General features: G+C 41.6%; 1 protein-coding gene across 1 annotated transcript; it reads right to left on the minus strand.

Moving 5' to 3' along the window:
* Positions 1–308: 308 nt before the first annotated feature.
* Positions 309–11,455, minus strand: PLEK2 (pleckstrin 2). Its single transcript, XM_083461440.1, has 9 exons — positions 10,907–11,455; positions 8,707–8,868; positions 7,933–8,114; positions 6,777–6,868; positions 5,647–5,834; positions 4,872–4,973; positions 3,502–3,585; positions 2,517–2,595; positions 309–1,645 (listed from the first exon to the last, which is right to left on the minus strand). Exons 1-9 carry the CDS (start codon positions 10,952–10,954, stop codon positions 1,518–1,520), a joined length of 1,065 nt encoding a protein of 354 aa, XP_083317566.1. The 5' UTR covers positions 10,955–11,455; the 3' UTR covers positions 309–1,517.
* Between the last annotated feature and the right edge of the window lie 3,486 nt (positions 11,456–14,941).

Consider the following 14,941-nt stretch of genomic DNA (forward strand, 5'->3'; position numbering starts at 1 on the left):
ATTCTCTGTGGGTGCATTTGGGATCTGGGCAAATGTTTTGGTATGAAAGGTTGGATGCACAGAAAATAGTAATTTCCAAAACTGAGTGGGAGGGTTTCATATTATAGTGTTTAAAAATATATGCTCAGGCTTGAACCGGCAACCAAACACAGCAACTCTGCACATCATCTTTCCCTCTGGTTGTGACTGTTGAGTTTTATTATATAAAGTTGTTTTCCACAAACAACCAAATCCATAGGCCAACTTTATGCTTGTCAGCAAGTCTCTTGTGCTTTTGAAATTATTAACATTTAAAGGCATACCACAAGTGGCTCATCACTGTTTATTTTATTTTTTAAAAAACTTTTTTTGCAATTTTACAGCTGCAGAATAAATAAACAAATCGGAAATACAAACAAATCATAGAAAAGATCATACAAAAAAAATATGGAAGATCATTAAAACATACCCCAAATATCACTTTTAAATATGGTAATTACCTTCTGTGAAACCTCATTGTCAGAGCTTCTTAAGTGTTTCATGGGACATTTTTACTTAAAAAAGAAAAGAAAATACTATATTTGGCATGCAGTTCAATCTGCAGGAGTTACCCATCTTGAGACATCTAGCCTCATTATCCTCTACAGAAATTAATTTCCCACAGGTAAAACACAACATAAAAAATATTGGACCTGCCATTTCCCCTTTTCCTCTGCCTTCTGGCAGAAGGTACTTCTGCTTGTAAGAGGTGAACTGTTCTCAGGAACTCAAACTGGCCAGTGGGCTCTATACATGAACTTTCATATGGTCATACACAAATAGGCCAGCTTAAAAATGTATAATATGCTATAAAAAAACAGAACTGAAGCTTAAAACCATCTAAAAGCTGGCAATGAAATTGGGAGGAATTCAGTGTTGCGCTATGATGAACCTTCCGTTTGTACAAGTATTTCATCTTGACAGGCAGAAAAGTTTCCCCTGCTCTTCTCCCTCTGCATGCTATTCTGGGTGTTCTCTGGACACACACACCCTAGGCAACTTCAGGGGGAATGGAAGGAGGAAAGGAGAAAGACCCATTGCACAAGTGGGAATCCTTATGCAGGGCTTCTGCTGATGGGGCTTGTTAGGCGAATCCCATCCTATATCCTTCTGGGCTGTAAAGGTGAATGGAAACGGATGGCAGAGGTCCAATTCAATTTCCAAGCTTGATGTCCCCATTCTAGGTTTGTCCAATTCTGTGTCATGTGATTTAGCTTTACTCAGATGAATGTACCTGGTTGAGTATTCAGAATTCCCAGAATGATTCTAGGAAAATGATGCATAAGTATTGTGGACCACATACAGGAACTGACTTATGAAAAAATCTGAATGTACAAGTCTTCAGATAGGGAAAGTGTGGTGAAGGCCCGAGTAGATTTGTTGGATGCAGGCTTTCTGTTTGGCTGAAACAACTCACTTATGCACCTCAAAAACCAACCATTATATTACCCCCAAAGCAATGATCCAAGTCTATGGTTTTGTCCACATAATGCAAATGTCTATGTTAGCTGTTTGATGGCTTCAATCCAGCTTGCCCTCTCTGCCTTGGAACTGGCCTGTATAAAGTAGTGAATGTCATTCTTTGTTATGATTTTGAAGAGGTTGCCCTGCACATTCCCTTTCACTCCTGCAACAAAAAGGAAAAGGAGGGGAATGTTAGCAAGGCGCAGGGACAACACAATTGCTGCAGTAACAGCAAAATCTCACAAGGGAGAGAGTTTGATAACTCAACACAGTTTTGCTTTTGTTGATAAAAGAGTGTACCACTGCATTGATATGAATACAGGCTTGGATCTGGATCCAGCTAACCCGGTGTGCTAGCAGAAGCTAGTGCAAGGGCTCCCGCTAACACAGTGGGTTTCTTCCCCCTCTTGTCTGCCTGAACACCCACACACCTTGTCCAAATCCACTTTGGAGGGTTGGGAGAATCCCTAGAACAGCAGAAGGGGAAAGGGTGTACCATTTCATCTGAAAAGCAGAAATGCTTGCACTGATCAGAAGAGTGATGTGATGTTGAATTCTTTACATGACCTCCCATCCACGCAAGTGCCATGAAAGGCCAAAAAAGCAACACTTATTTTCTCCATGCTATACTGTCCTTAATCTGGCGATATGGCTGCTTGAGCCAGCTATTTATAATCAAGAGAGCTACAGCCAGTCCTATTGTCACAGTTTTTCAAGGTGCCCTAATTGGTGCTCAGACTGGAGAAGGGGCAAACAGGGCCTGGCCCCCTGGCCTTTATGACAATTTCCTAAACTACTGTTTTTGGAAACCTACAGGGGAGGTGTGATTTGACTAAAATAGGAGGGTGTGGATTTCATTATGCCCATCACCATTACCATTTAATCTCCCATAACTGGGAGCCCAGGCCCTAATATCTGAAATGGCTTCAGCTTTCCCAGTGTAATCAGCTGATTCACACTAAACTTTATTCATAAATAAGAAAAGAACATGTGAAGAGCTCCACAACCAAAGGAACTGTTATGTTCATACTTGCCTGTTGGGACTCCATTATCTTCCAATGCTGAGACAAGGCAACCACGGAGAGAGAATCCTCCAACCGGTCGGTTATCTTCCTATGGTGGGTGGAAAGAGTCCAAATGGAGAAGTAAGGAATATGAATTATATGTTCTATGCAACACATTTTATTTTGGCAAGACATGCAGTAGCTGGCCACATCAGCACAACATGAATCTTGTCCCAGCCTGTTCCTCTTTGGGCTAGGCCTCTGGAGGTTCTAGGTGTTAATTATGTAAAGAGGTAGTATCTTAATTTAAAAAATTATACATGTCTTCCTCCAAAGTGTTTTAATAACAGAGCTGAATTCTAAAGACAAGGGGGGAATTATAGGAACCTAGGAAGCTGTCTTATACTGCATCAGACAGTTTGTCCATCTATTATTTAATAGTTGATTCCATTTATGACTTGCCTTAATAAAAACATTATCTAGGCAACATACACAGCAAGATCAAAAAACCAACACATATTATATAATTCAATGAAATCATAAATAAATTGATAAAATCAACCCAGCAGTGTTATAAATCCAATCTAGATCAACACAGGCTGTGAATTATACCTTTGAAGCATATTTCCCCCCCTCAAATAATTCTGGGCACCGTAGTTTCTTAAGGGTTTCTGGAAATTATAAATCTGTGAGGAGTAAATTGCGGTGCCCAAAATTCTTTGAAGGAAATGAGCTTTAAATATATGGTGTGCACACAGCCACAGACCAAACTCCAGCAACCAACCTAATTAGCATAACAACAAAACACAGCGCCATGTGGCCTTGCCCCTACAATTGAGGGAGCGGGGGAACGAAATGCACACACACCCCAGGATGCCACATTTGTTGACCACAAGAGGTTTAGTTTCAGCCTCACATGATTCTAACTTAAGCACAAAAAAATTCAGATCTATTTTACCAAAAAGTTACACACAAGACATGAGATAGTTTATGTACTGGGAGTCCACCATCTCACCTTTGTGGGGTCATAATAGTGTAGGAAAGCAGGGTCAGCCCTCAGGACAAAGCGCCTCACCTTCCAGTTTTTCCTCTTGTGTCCCTAAAAGTTGAAAAGATTAATAGATCCATTTCACCTTCCATTTCTCAGTTTGTCCTTCTGAAATGGCCTGTAGATCTGCATACACTGAGACATTTCTCGTTATCTGTTTTACCACATTTTATCTTCACAACAGTCCTGTGAAACAGGTTTAGCCCAGAGGAATATTGTCATAGCCAAGTAAGTTAGACAAAGAAACATCGTCGGAGGCAGAATTGAAGTCATTGTGCATTTTGCTAAGCCACTACATCAACTTCCTTTCCTAGCTCAAACAATTAAAGACAGAAGTTTCTGAATAGCAACTGTAGGCTAGATTCAAATGCTTGTTTTTGAGAACCAAATTTGCTTCAGAATCGGAATATAATAATGTACACATTGGGACCGCTGTTTCATAGAAGATCTGATTTTAGTGCAAATTATTTTGGAATTCTGCTGAGAATGACAATTCAAAAGGATCACTTGGTGCACAAATCCTTCTGGGGGATTCTATTCACCAAGGCACTTCACAATGGTCTCTTAATTCCATTTTAACTTTCAGTGCACTGAAGTGTGTGGGGGAACAACCTGATTTACAAAACTATTTGAAATCAGTATAGATAGTTCTGTGTCGGGGCGGGGGGGGGGCGGGAATCAAAGGCTTTCCTGGTCAGAAAATTGTTTTTTCCGATTATGATTTGAACAGCATTCCTTATGTCACACAGAAAGCTAAACCATACATTTACATTTAGAAATATCACAAGGCCCAGGGCTTTTTGTGTTGTACCACATCAGGTGAAAGATTGTGTTTCTCAATTATTCTCCACCTCAAACATTATTTGCTAAAGGAAAGGTAACATATCTGCAAGGATTCCAGTTAGTGTACTAAAGGCATATATATATTTCCTACTGAAGTATTAGGCATAGAACACCACATTTTTTTCCTATACATTTGGTCCTATGTGCACTCTTTTGCAACACTGTTCATGTGATTGTGATCTTAGGGTTGTATTCAACAGTACGTCAGCAGACTTCACTTCTCCTCTCTCTCCTCTCCTCATGTGCCCCCCTCAGTTCTACTCCAGATCCTCCCCCAATGCACTGGAGCAGTTTTCGAGGGTGGGCACGAGCAGAAGAGGAGAGAGAAGTCCCATTGGACAAGTGGAAGTTTATTGTACAAGCAGATACAACCCATATTATTTAATTTTATAACCCAACTTTCTTCTTTAAAAAGAGCTTAAGAAGACACTAAATACAGCATTGCCCAGTCTCCCATTCTCCACTTGCCAACATGATTCAGAAGTCATGGTTACCTGTTTTATTAAAAATCCTTGTTTTAAAATGGTGCCACTCAGTTCAATAATGTTAAGATGAATATTTTCTTTGGAGGTGGTTCTCTTCTTATAGTTTTCTGCCTGCAATAAAAATTAAAGATATTGGGGAAATTGGGGGTAGCGGTAGCAAAACGAGTACAAAATACAGAAGCGTTCCTTTCCTCCTTTAACATGGAACTTTTCATTTCTCAGTCATAGAAATTTCCATCTTCAAAGCAGTTTTTTTGCCAGACACAATAAACAGCAGGGATGGTCTCAGCACCCAGTATCCTCAGGCAGTTGGCAGGACCCCAATGCTCTTAAAGTGCCCACCGCTACTGATGTCACTCCTAGGCAGCTGGCTCACAACCACCCATTGCAGGTCTCAGCACTGCTGCCACCACTCCCAGCAAATAATGCTGCTAGAGAGGCCCAGAGGGCCTTTTGCTGCCCCCTCACTAATAAACAGGCACAGAAGTGCATAAATTAAGTTTCATTATTGCAGCTACAATGAGCTGTTCCCATATTGCATCCAGATAAACGCCAAACTGTTGCTGTTGCACGTCCACACCCAACCCAAAGTCCAACTACAGTATTAGTCAGATATAACTTGGAAAGCATTAGAAAGATTTTGCCCCAGTTATCTTTTGGCCTGATTTTCATTTGCTGCAAATCTTTCCTATCAGTCTCTCCAATGCGTATGCACACTGTGCCCCCGTTTTTTTTTAGTGTCCTCATGTGCAGAAAGGAGACTTCCAGAAATCCCATCACTTACAAATGTGTACAGAGCTGTAGAGTCATCCAAAAACTGCTCTGTCAAATCACCATTCCTCATGGCTTCAACACTGCGGGCTCCCACAGGCTTAATGAAATTTTCGTCCACCAACACAGAGGCCAGGGTGACAGCCTCTAGACGGGAGGCTGCAAAGCTATTGGAAATCAGCCAGTCAACCAGCACAGAGCCTGAAAAGAATCAAGGCAAAAACAGGTGAGCAAAAACAGCAAACAGCCAGTCAATTCCCAAGGAAGGTAGAGGTTTTTAGTACTCATCCTCTAATAGAGAAATGAGTCTTAAATTGTAATCTAACCTGACTGAAGAGCAGACATTTGCATGCACATTTTCATAAACTTGGCAGGTAGCACTGTCTTTCTGGATAACCTCATTCTAGACCAGCCCAAGACACTTTGCAGCCAAAGGGAACCCTTTCAACTGTACAATTCTATGATTCTGTGAAGCGCGCACACATACAATTCACAAATGATACCTAAAATTAGAGGTGTTTGGGCTCTAGACTGTATTTTCCCCTTACATTTTAATCTTGCCTTTCCTTTAAGGAGCATAGTACAGTGTAGACGGGTCTCCCTCTTTCATTTCATCCTCATCACAGCCCAGGGAGGTAGATTAGGCTGAGACGCCATGATTGGCTCAAAGTCACCCAGTGAACTTCACGGCCAAGTAGGGAATTGAACCCAAATCCCCTGGTCCTAAAGCAATTGAGGAGTAGCCAATGTGGTGCCCTCCAACTGCAGTTGGACCAACTGCAATCACCTCTAGACATTTGTTTAGCTGGCTGGGGCTGATAGAAGTTGTAGTTCAACACCATATGAAGGGCACCATGTTAGCTACCCACCCCACACTCCAAACACTACCCAAATACTAGGTTTGGAACCAACTCCCACTAATGCGTAAGTACCTCCATCTAATCACCAACATGTGAGGTCTGGCTGTAGCTACTAGTGGGAGAGAAATCACTGAAGATGTATTGTTCATGTCCCAGGGCTGTGCCCTAATAATGAAAACAAGGTTCTGAAGCTGCACCATGGTGGGCCCTGGGAGAAAACAACATTCCTTTGCATCAGATTATATTGAAGTACTAGGAGGCTAATAACATGCGGTTTGCCTACCTGTAAAACTTTCTTTATATGTGCTGCCTTGTTCTGTGTTGGGTGTGAGCTTAATTCCACTGCTGCTGTCATGCATTTTGTCCACAATGTGACTGGAAAAAAACCAGCAAAAAGGTTAATGTTTAAGAAAACAGAGAATCCGGTTTTGTGAGGGGACTCAAATCCCTCTGTCTCAATTCATACAGCCAATAAAGAGCACAGTTTCGATTGAAAGTACCTCAGGCATGAGTGGAAGGCAATTCCAGTTACACACAGGAGAGTACCATTGATTTCTGTCCCTTCAGTCCTCTACCCTTGATTCAATCAAGTAGTGGCGTAGTGGTGGGGGGGCGGCATGGGGCAATTGCCCTGGATGCACAATTGGGGGTGGCAGGCGAACCAGGCTGGGGAATGCGGGGGATGATATTCACCCTCCACATGTCCCTCCCCCGCCTGTGAGTGCCTGCCCGGTGGCGGTGGCAAGGGCCAGATGAGCACACTCTACACCCGCCCCGGGTGCTGGCAAACAGCACTATGCCCTTGCTTGAATGCATCTCATTCTATGTTGCTGTCAAGTAAGCTCAGTCTTGGGACTATATTCCAGTGGGGTCCCTCTTTAGATGGTAAGGCGTATTACTTCACTTCAAAATGTGGTAAACCAGCCTTGCTGCCTTTGGGGGTCCTCCTGGTCATTCTATGAAGTGGGGCTCTGAGCTTCTGCCCCAAAGTCCTGCCCTGATGGCACCCACTGTCCAGAGAGTCCCCTGAGCCTCAGGTCTATAAAAACATAAGAGCAGCCCTGCAGAATCAGACCAAACGTCAACCTAATCCAGCATTTATTCTCCTGCAGTAGCCAAGCAGATGTCCATGGGGAGCCCACAAACTTCTTCCCCTTAACAACCATGAGTGGTTAGCCCAAACAAACCTTGGCTACAACTTATGGTTTGTCTGAATTGAGACAAACCACAATCTTGGATTCAGACATAATGTTAAACTAAACCATGGCTTAGCTTCAGGTAGCACAGCAGCAGAACTGGGGGAGAAGTGAAGCAGCCATGACATTTGCTATGAGCATGTTCACATTTAGCAACAGTCTGGCTTAGTGTTATATACAAACTGGGCTACACACACCCCACAAATTGCAGGAAAGAAGATGGAAGGATTATTTAACACTTACTTCAGGCTGATATTTGAGGGCAGTTTGAAGGAATTTTTCATGCGGTGAAGTTGCTGGACTTGCACTGGGTTGCCAGCATGAATAGCACCAGTTATATCCAACGCCCAGGCATCACGCTCTTCTCGAGAGCAGAAATCGAGGAAATACTCTGTGTTTGTTTTTGTCTTCAGTTTAATGACCAACTACAAATAAACCCACAAGAAACAACATTACATTATTTGCTAGAAATTATCAGTGCATCACTCAGAAATATTTACTGAAATTTGAGAGATCTTGAACCGCTTTGCCTTTCTGGTGATAAACAGATGTGATCAAACATTTTCACAGGTAAAACTACATGATAAATCTACCTGTGTTTTATTTATCATATCTATCTATCTATCTATCTATCTATCTATCTATCTATCATCTATCTACCTACCATCTCCTGGAAATTAAGGATAAGTGTGGGTTTCAGGTGTGCTGCTTTGATGTGTGAATACTATAATATGTTCAATTTTTTAAAATACAGTATGATAAAGTTGTATATCTATCACTTGCCTTTCCTAGCTAAACTAGAGAAAATGTGTAAGATTTGTGATAGGATCTCACAACATTTTTTCAGAAGTAGCCAGTTTCAACACTGCTCTTCACCCCTAGCTAATGGGAGAATGTCCTAGCTAATATGACCCACACATACACGGTACCAGCACTGCCCCCTTCTAATATGTTCCATTTTCTAGAGCCAACACAGCAACAGTAATTTATACCAAATGGGAAGAGAATTGGACATACCGGCCTGTTATACTCCAAACATGGACAAGTCATTGTGCAGCCATCCAAAATAATCCTGCCCTTTGGAGAAGGCTCTTTCTTTCCTCCCACAACTTTATAATAGAGCAGTCTGTCCTGGAGAAGAACAAACCACCTTGCTTTCCAGTTGTGGACAACATGTCCCTGCAAACAAAAAGTGTCAATCTTAGGTGCAACTTATAAACAACATTTATTACCTGCTTTACTCACTGCACTCAGTTGATAATTTATATAGCCTCTAATGTGCTCTCATCTGGTAGGACTTTAAAACGAGTTCTTACCTTCTTTCCACAAATCCAAGGTTTCCCCAGATGTACTTTAGTGATTCCACAAGCGAGCTTTTTGCAACGATAGCACATTTTCCCAGGCAGTCATTATAGGTATATGATCACAATAACCTGGTGCCAGTACTGAGTACCCTAGTATCCCCGGGGAAAAGCACTAACTACTATTATACAATGGGAAAGATGCTGATTCACCCCAACTAATGAAATAGATTTGTCTCACTCAGATCCAAATTCAGTTTTACAGTCACTAGACATGAGTGGTTCTCAAAAGGTCCTACTCTACCATGCAGCAAGGTAGGGCAGTAGATTTTTATTTATTTTTTGCAATAGTTTTTTTTTTGGGGGGGGGGAATCCAATACTTTTTGAAGTGGTGGGCCCTAGCATGGGGGAGGCATCATTTGGTACTCTGCCTCAGGCAGTGACATGTTTTTGGTGTTCCTCACCTTTAATTTTTACAACAGAGAGGATTCAAACCATACATAGCATGGAGTGGGGTTCTAGCTTTAAAAACCCTGATTTCAGAAAATGCTCTCAAGTCCCATACAGCAGTTCTCATCTGTTTTTAGTTTACCCAACATATTGCTATCTCAACAACATGACGGGACATTTCACTGTTGGAGGCAGTTTGCCTCTGAATATCAGGTGTTGGAAGCACAATGGACAGAGATTGCAGGTTTCCCATAGACATCGTCTGGCAACTGTGAAAGCAAGATGTTGGACTAGGTGGGCCTTTGGCCTGATCCAGAAGTTCTTTGCTTATCTTCTTCACTCTACCCCCAAGCAGATGGCTCTGTCAGCCAACTGCAGTACTACGTAGTCTCTGTTCCATTTTCCCTGTTTTCCCTTAGTGGGGCTAATGGAAACCTCTGGGAGCAACTTAGATCAGGGAAAGAGCATGGTGGGGAGGAGAAAGAATAAATGCCCAATCAAATTAGGAATTCTGTGGCTTCTCTGAAGTAGAGAAAAGAAATTCATTCATTAATTTCCTGCATCATGTGCAATTTGGCCCTTAGACATGAGCATAGGGAAAGCACATTGGACTGGATAAATTGTTAGAAATTAGGGCCCTTCTGAAGATCTGATAAAGACAATGACAGATTAAGAGAGGTGGTATATTTCAGATATTGCAAAAGGATAATTTGAATAACTTGGGCTACATTTTGAACCTGGAGCCCTCCTACCATAAATTGAGTGTGCACAATAAAAGGCAAAAGATCAAGATGAGCAGACAGGTAGAGCAAGAAGAACTAGATTGTTGCTCTGACCTGTTGCACCCTAGGTCAGAAGGGCAGGATATAGGGAGAGCTGCTTGAAAAGAAGACAAGAATAAAAGATGACAGCAGCGGTGGATCTTGAGGAGATCTGCATGCATGCAAGACAGGACCTGACATTGAATAAGATGCTGCAGGTCAGAGCAAGAGAGGAATGTTAGCAGAATGTTAGCACAGCACTCTAGAGCAGTATCTAAACCTTATACATCCTTTGCTTAGCTATGGGAGACATTCATGTTGGAAAAGTAATAATCTGGCAAAATGTATTTACTTCTGACATTTATAGCTCACTCTCTTTCCCAAACAAGGGCAAACACATTTTTAAAGAGGAGGTTGCAAGTCTGAAACCACCTAGAGATAAAACTGTGGCTGCACATTACAACCGTGGCTGTGTGTGTGCTCTCCCATTCATTCACTCTGCCTCCGGGACTCTCACACCACTGATTTGGGAAGCGGTGTACACATGCCATTAGCCACAATCCATATCTATCTTGTCGTTCCTTATGAAACATTGCTTATTGATGTCCCCCCCCCCCCAAAACCAGCAAGAGAAGCTGAGAAAAAGAACAAACTAGTTGTGTTTTAAGCTGGTAATGTACACATCGCCTGTGACTGCAGCTTACCTTTTTAACAAGAAAGCCTTCCTTCAGAATTCCACTCCCTTCCTCCATGCTGATCCAGTAGGAGGTGAATGTGCCTTCCAAGACGTCTGCGGGCAACTGCAAGCCGATCTCTCTGCATGAGGAGTTTTAAAACAGTGACTGTTTTCTTAGCCACCTCCTCCTCTGCTGTGACGTCTACACCCCTCCCTACCCAGGAGACAATAGGCAAATAGTGAGCTGGCACTGGGAGATCACCTGTCCTTAAGGGAATACAAAACAGGGAAAGTTTAACAAGATAATTGTACCATAGCAGTACTTCCCCTAGAACTGTGAATGGATCAAGCTCATTGAATGACTCAGAAGATATTAGTCAGCCATCCGGATTATACAACACAGGAAGGAGACAGACCTTCTGTATATAGAAGCCAAGGACTGGAGGTTCCCATGTTTTGTTCACTGGGCATTTCCATTTTTAATATATTGTTTATTGTTATCTCCGTGTACTACAACATACCAGGGACAAACACTGTGGCTACCACAGGACTTGGACTCGGTCCAGTATACCTGAACAAACGTCTCCACCCACATTGTTCAGCCACATTGTTCACTGAGGTCCAGCTCCAAGGGACTTCTGGCAGTTCCCTCACTGTGAGAAGGTTACAGGGAATGAGGCAGAGGGACTTCTCAGTAGTGGCACCCAACCTGTGGAATGCTCTCCCATCGGATGTCAAGGAAATAAACAACTATCTGACTTTTACAAGACATCTGAAGGCAGCCCTATTTAGGGAAGTTTTTAGTGTTTGATGTTTTATTGTGCTTTTAATATTCTGTCAGGAGCCCCCTAGAGTGGCTGGGAAAACCCAGTCGGATATTATTATTATTATTATTATTAGTAATAGCAGCTGCAGGGAAAAGGAGCAATGTAAGTGAACTGAACTCAAGAAAGGAAAAATGAAAAACCTGGGGAATCAAAATACAAATATTTCTCTATTCTATGAAAATATTTTCAATACCAATGAATTTACTATGCAATGGCTGTGACCTTACCCAGCACATGTGTGCACCAAATCAACATGAATGTTAGGGTTCTTAAGCTACATTAGTCCCATCAAGTACACACAAACACATTCCAGTCTCCTACTAAGTCATAAACTCGTTTTTAAAACAACACCACTAAAAGAAAAAGCAGGTTTATAGTTTGACATAGGGTCAGCGCCCGTGATAAAAATGGCTGAAAATGCAAAAACACATTATTGTGCTTGCATAATCTCTTATACATACATTGGTCATTGTTTGGATTTGTAGATAAGAGTAGAATCTAAAGCCTATAATGTGCATGGGTTTCTATGAAGGGAAGTTCTAGCATACAGAAATCACCTGAGGAGAAAGTACACAAATGTTGTTATTGTTGGCATCTGTCCGTCTCAAGAGACAATGGAGTGTTTCTCCGGAGGCAAAGTCTGCATTAGCAGCGCCCTGGGGTGCAAGCCTGGGCAGTGTGCGTGGAGGTCCAAGGACATATTGGAGCTGATGGCTCATGCTCCACAGTTCCAATCCAGTAGATCCAATGTACATACATGGGCTTCCGAAACGCACAGAGGGCTTCTGTTTGCACAGGGACTTTTCTCATAACCTCAAACCCAGGGACATTTCCAGGTTTACGGCACTGCTTCTGACATTGACATGAACAAGGAAGTCCTAAATTGTATAGAGCTCTGTATTTTTTGTTGTTTTGAATTTACTGACGTATTCTGTATTTTGTATATTTGTATGTTAATTGTTCTCTATTTTAATGTTTCTTTGCTGTAACCTGCTTTGGGCCCAGCTTGTTATGGGAAAACAGCACATATAAACAATCAGTCACTCAATATGTGCATTGGAGCCTTATGGATCCATAGAGAAGGGAGAAAGTCTTTAGAAAAGTGGCTTCAGATGTTGCTTTAAGTTAGCCTTTCTGCTTTAGAAACCTTTAGTCTCAAGGCTAGCAACATTCTTCCATGCTATTGTGAGGTTTACCAGTCTCCTCAATCACTGTGTGGCAGAAAGCAGGCTTTGTTGGTCAAAACATATGACTTAAAGTAGGATCATAGAGATAAGAATTCAGTAAGGGCAAAATTCATGCCATGCTTGTAATACTTCTGAAATACTTGCTGTTGTCCCGCTTGAGATAACAATCTGAACTCTAACAGCGTGAGTCACAGGATAGGAAACATTAGTCACCTCATCATCGTCCCACATAGTATCCAGGCTATGGGCACACAGAAGATTGTGGAGTGGGTAGGAGACAAATAAGAAGGCATTTGTTTTTCCCTTTATAGAGCACTGATAGAATGATCTGGTATAAGAAGTCAACCCAACAACTTGCTTATTTTCTTGGCCGGGGTGGCCAACTTCTGTATTCCTAGAGACACCTTTCAAACACTGACCTTAGGGCTGGAATGATCTGTATATTATTCCAGCCAGCTGCCCTGGCTGCCTGTTCCCTTCCAGGCCCACCTACCCACCATGTGAACCTGCCTGAGCCCTGGGTTCAGCTACGGCAGTCCTGCTTGTATGCTGGCAGTAGGGGTAGCTCTTTTATAACTAAGATGATAGGTTGCTGATTTTGCTATTTTGGCAATTTTGTTATTATGCACAGGGGGAGAGGACAGGGAGAAGAAGTTCCATTGCGCTAAAAGAATTACTTTGTGGATATCATCCTATGGTTTTCAATGCAAATGAGCAGTGTGCTGGCACATACTGAAATTGTGGCTGCTTTGCTTCTACGCTGCTGTTTGTTACATAGCCAGGAAACAAGTGATGGTCTAGCGTGTCATGCTGTCTGAAAACAGCCTTCTGGTATGTTTCTTTCTAAATAAGCCAATGACAAAACCTTGGTTACCACTCATAATTTGTTTGGAAAGAAACAAACCACAGGGTTTGATGTAACAAGTTAGTCTATGGCTTGTTTCCTGGTAGTGGTTGGAACAAAATGCCCACTACCTCAGCACCGGTATGCTCTTAATTCACATGAAACCGGTTTAACTATGGCTGTGATGTGCAGTCAAGTAAGTGGTTGTGGATTAGGGTTTGTATAGTTTAATCTTTCTTGAAATGAAATGGTTTTACTGCTCTATTTATATTTTGATTTTCTTGTTAATTTTAAAATGTTTTTATTGTGCATTGTGTATCACTTTGGGAAGATATTTGTAGCCTGAAAGGTGACTAAGAAGTTTATCAAATAAAATAAATAGAGCAAACTCTAATGGATGATAAGGCTCTAGAAGTTATCACTGAGCGGCAAGGACTTAAAAAATGCAAATACTGTACTGGATAGTGGGAAGTCATAAGGGCGTGTGTATCAGGGAAAGGGCTAACTCAGAGATGAATGTGTTTCCTGAACGATCCCTCACAGATCCTTTCTAGCGTACTTTCGAAAAAGCAATTCAGCAAAATGTACATTCAACAAATGTGGAAAGCCAACATTACTTTTCCTAGAAGAGAAATGGGGTTCAAAATCTTTTACTACATGTTAAAGGTCACCAAAAACCAGATTTTTAAAAATAAAAAACCCCACTACTTTGGGTTTCTTTTCTAAAATCAAGCAGTATATAGTTTATGAAATAAAATAAATAAATAAAATAAGCTTGTATTCTCGCTCTCAATACAGCAAAACAATCTTTGGGGGGGGGGAGGTTTGAAGTCCTGAAAGTTTTCTGTAAGGAACAAATCTTCACAATTAAAGGAAGTGACTAGATAGGTTTGTTTTGAATGCCAGGGTCTGAGAAGGGGTGTTGTGGTGGTGCAAGGAGTCTTAACCATCTTAAGGTTATGCCTAAGAGCTCTCAGACCTTCCTAGCTATAGGAGGCTGTTGTTACAGCCAAGGGACAATTGATAAGAGAGCGGGAAAATAACATTTAGAATCATTAATACAATTAAAGATTGATATATACTAATTATTTCTAGTCTCTGCTGTGTGATGGTTTTTAATGAGGTAGTTCTAGCTTTCATATTGTTTTGTGCTGCTTTCAGATCTTAGCATTGAACTTTACTATACTATTGTGCTTTTTAATCTT

Source organism: Podarcis liolepis, assembly GCF_965112155.1.
Source record: "Podarcis liolepis genome assembly, chromosome: 1".
NCBI classification, from domain to species: Eukaryota; Metazoa; Chordata; class Lepidosauria; order Squamata; family Lacertidae; genus Podarcis; species Podarcis liolepis.

Bases quoted from the DNA above. Each gene is read 5' to 3' on its own strand.
- PLEK2 (XM_083461440.1), bottom strand. From the start codon at position 10,954: ATGGAGGAAGGGAGTGGAATTCTGAAGGAAGGCTTTCTTGTTAAAAAG. The intron at 8,115-8,706 runs GTATGTCCAATT...GTTTATTTGTAG, and splicing joins GTTTGGAGTATAACAGGCCG to TTGGTCATTAAACTGAAGAC. The intron at 3,586-4,871 runs GTAACCATGACT...TTCAACTTTTAG, and splicing joins AAGGATTTTTAATAAAACAG to GGACACAAGAGGAAAAACTG.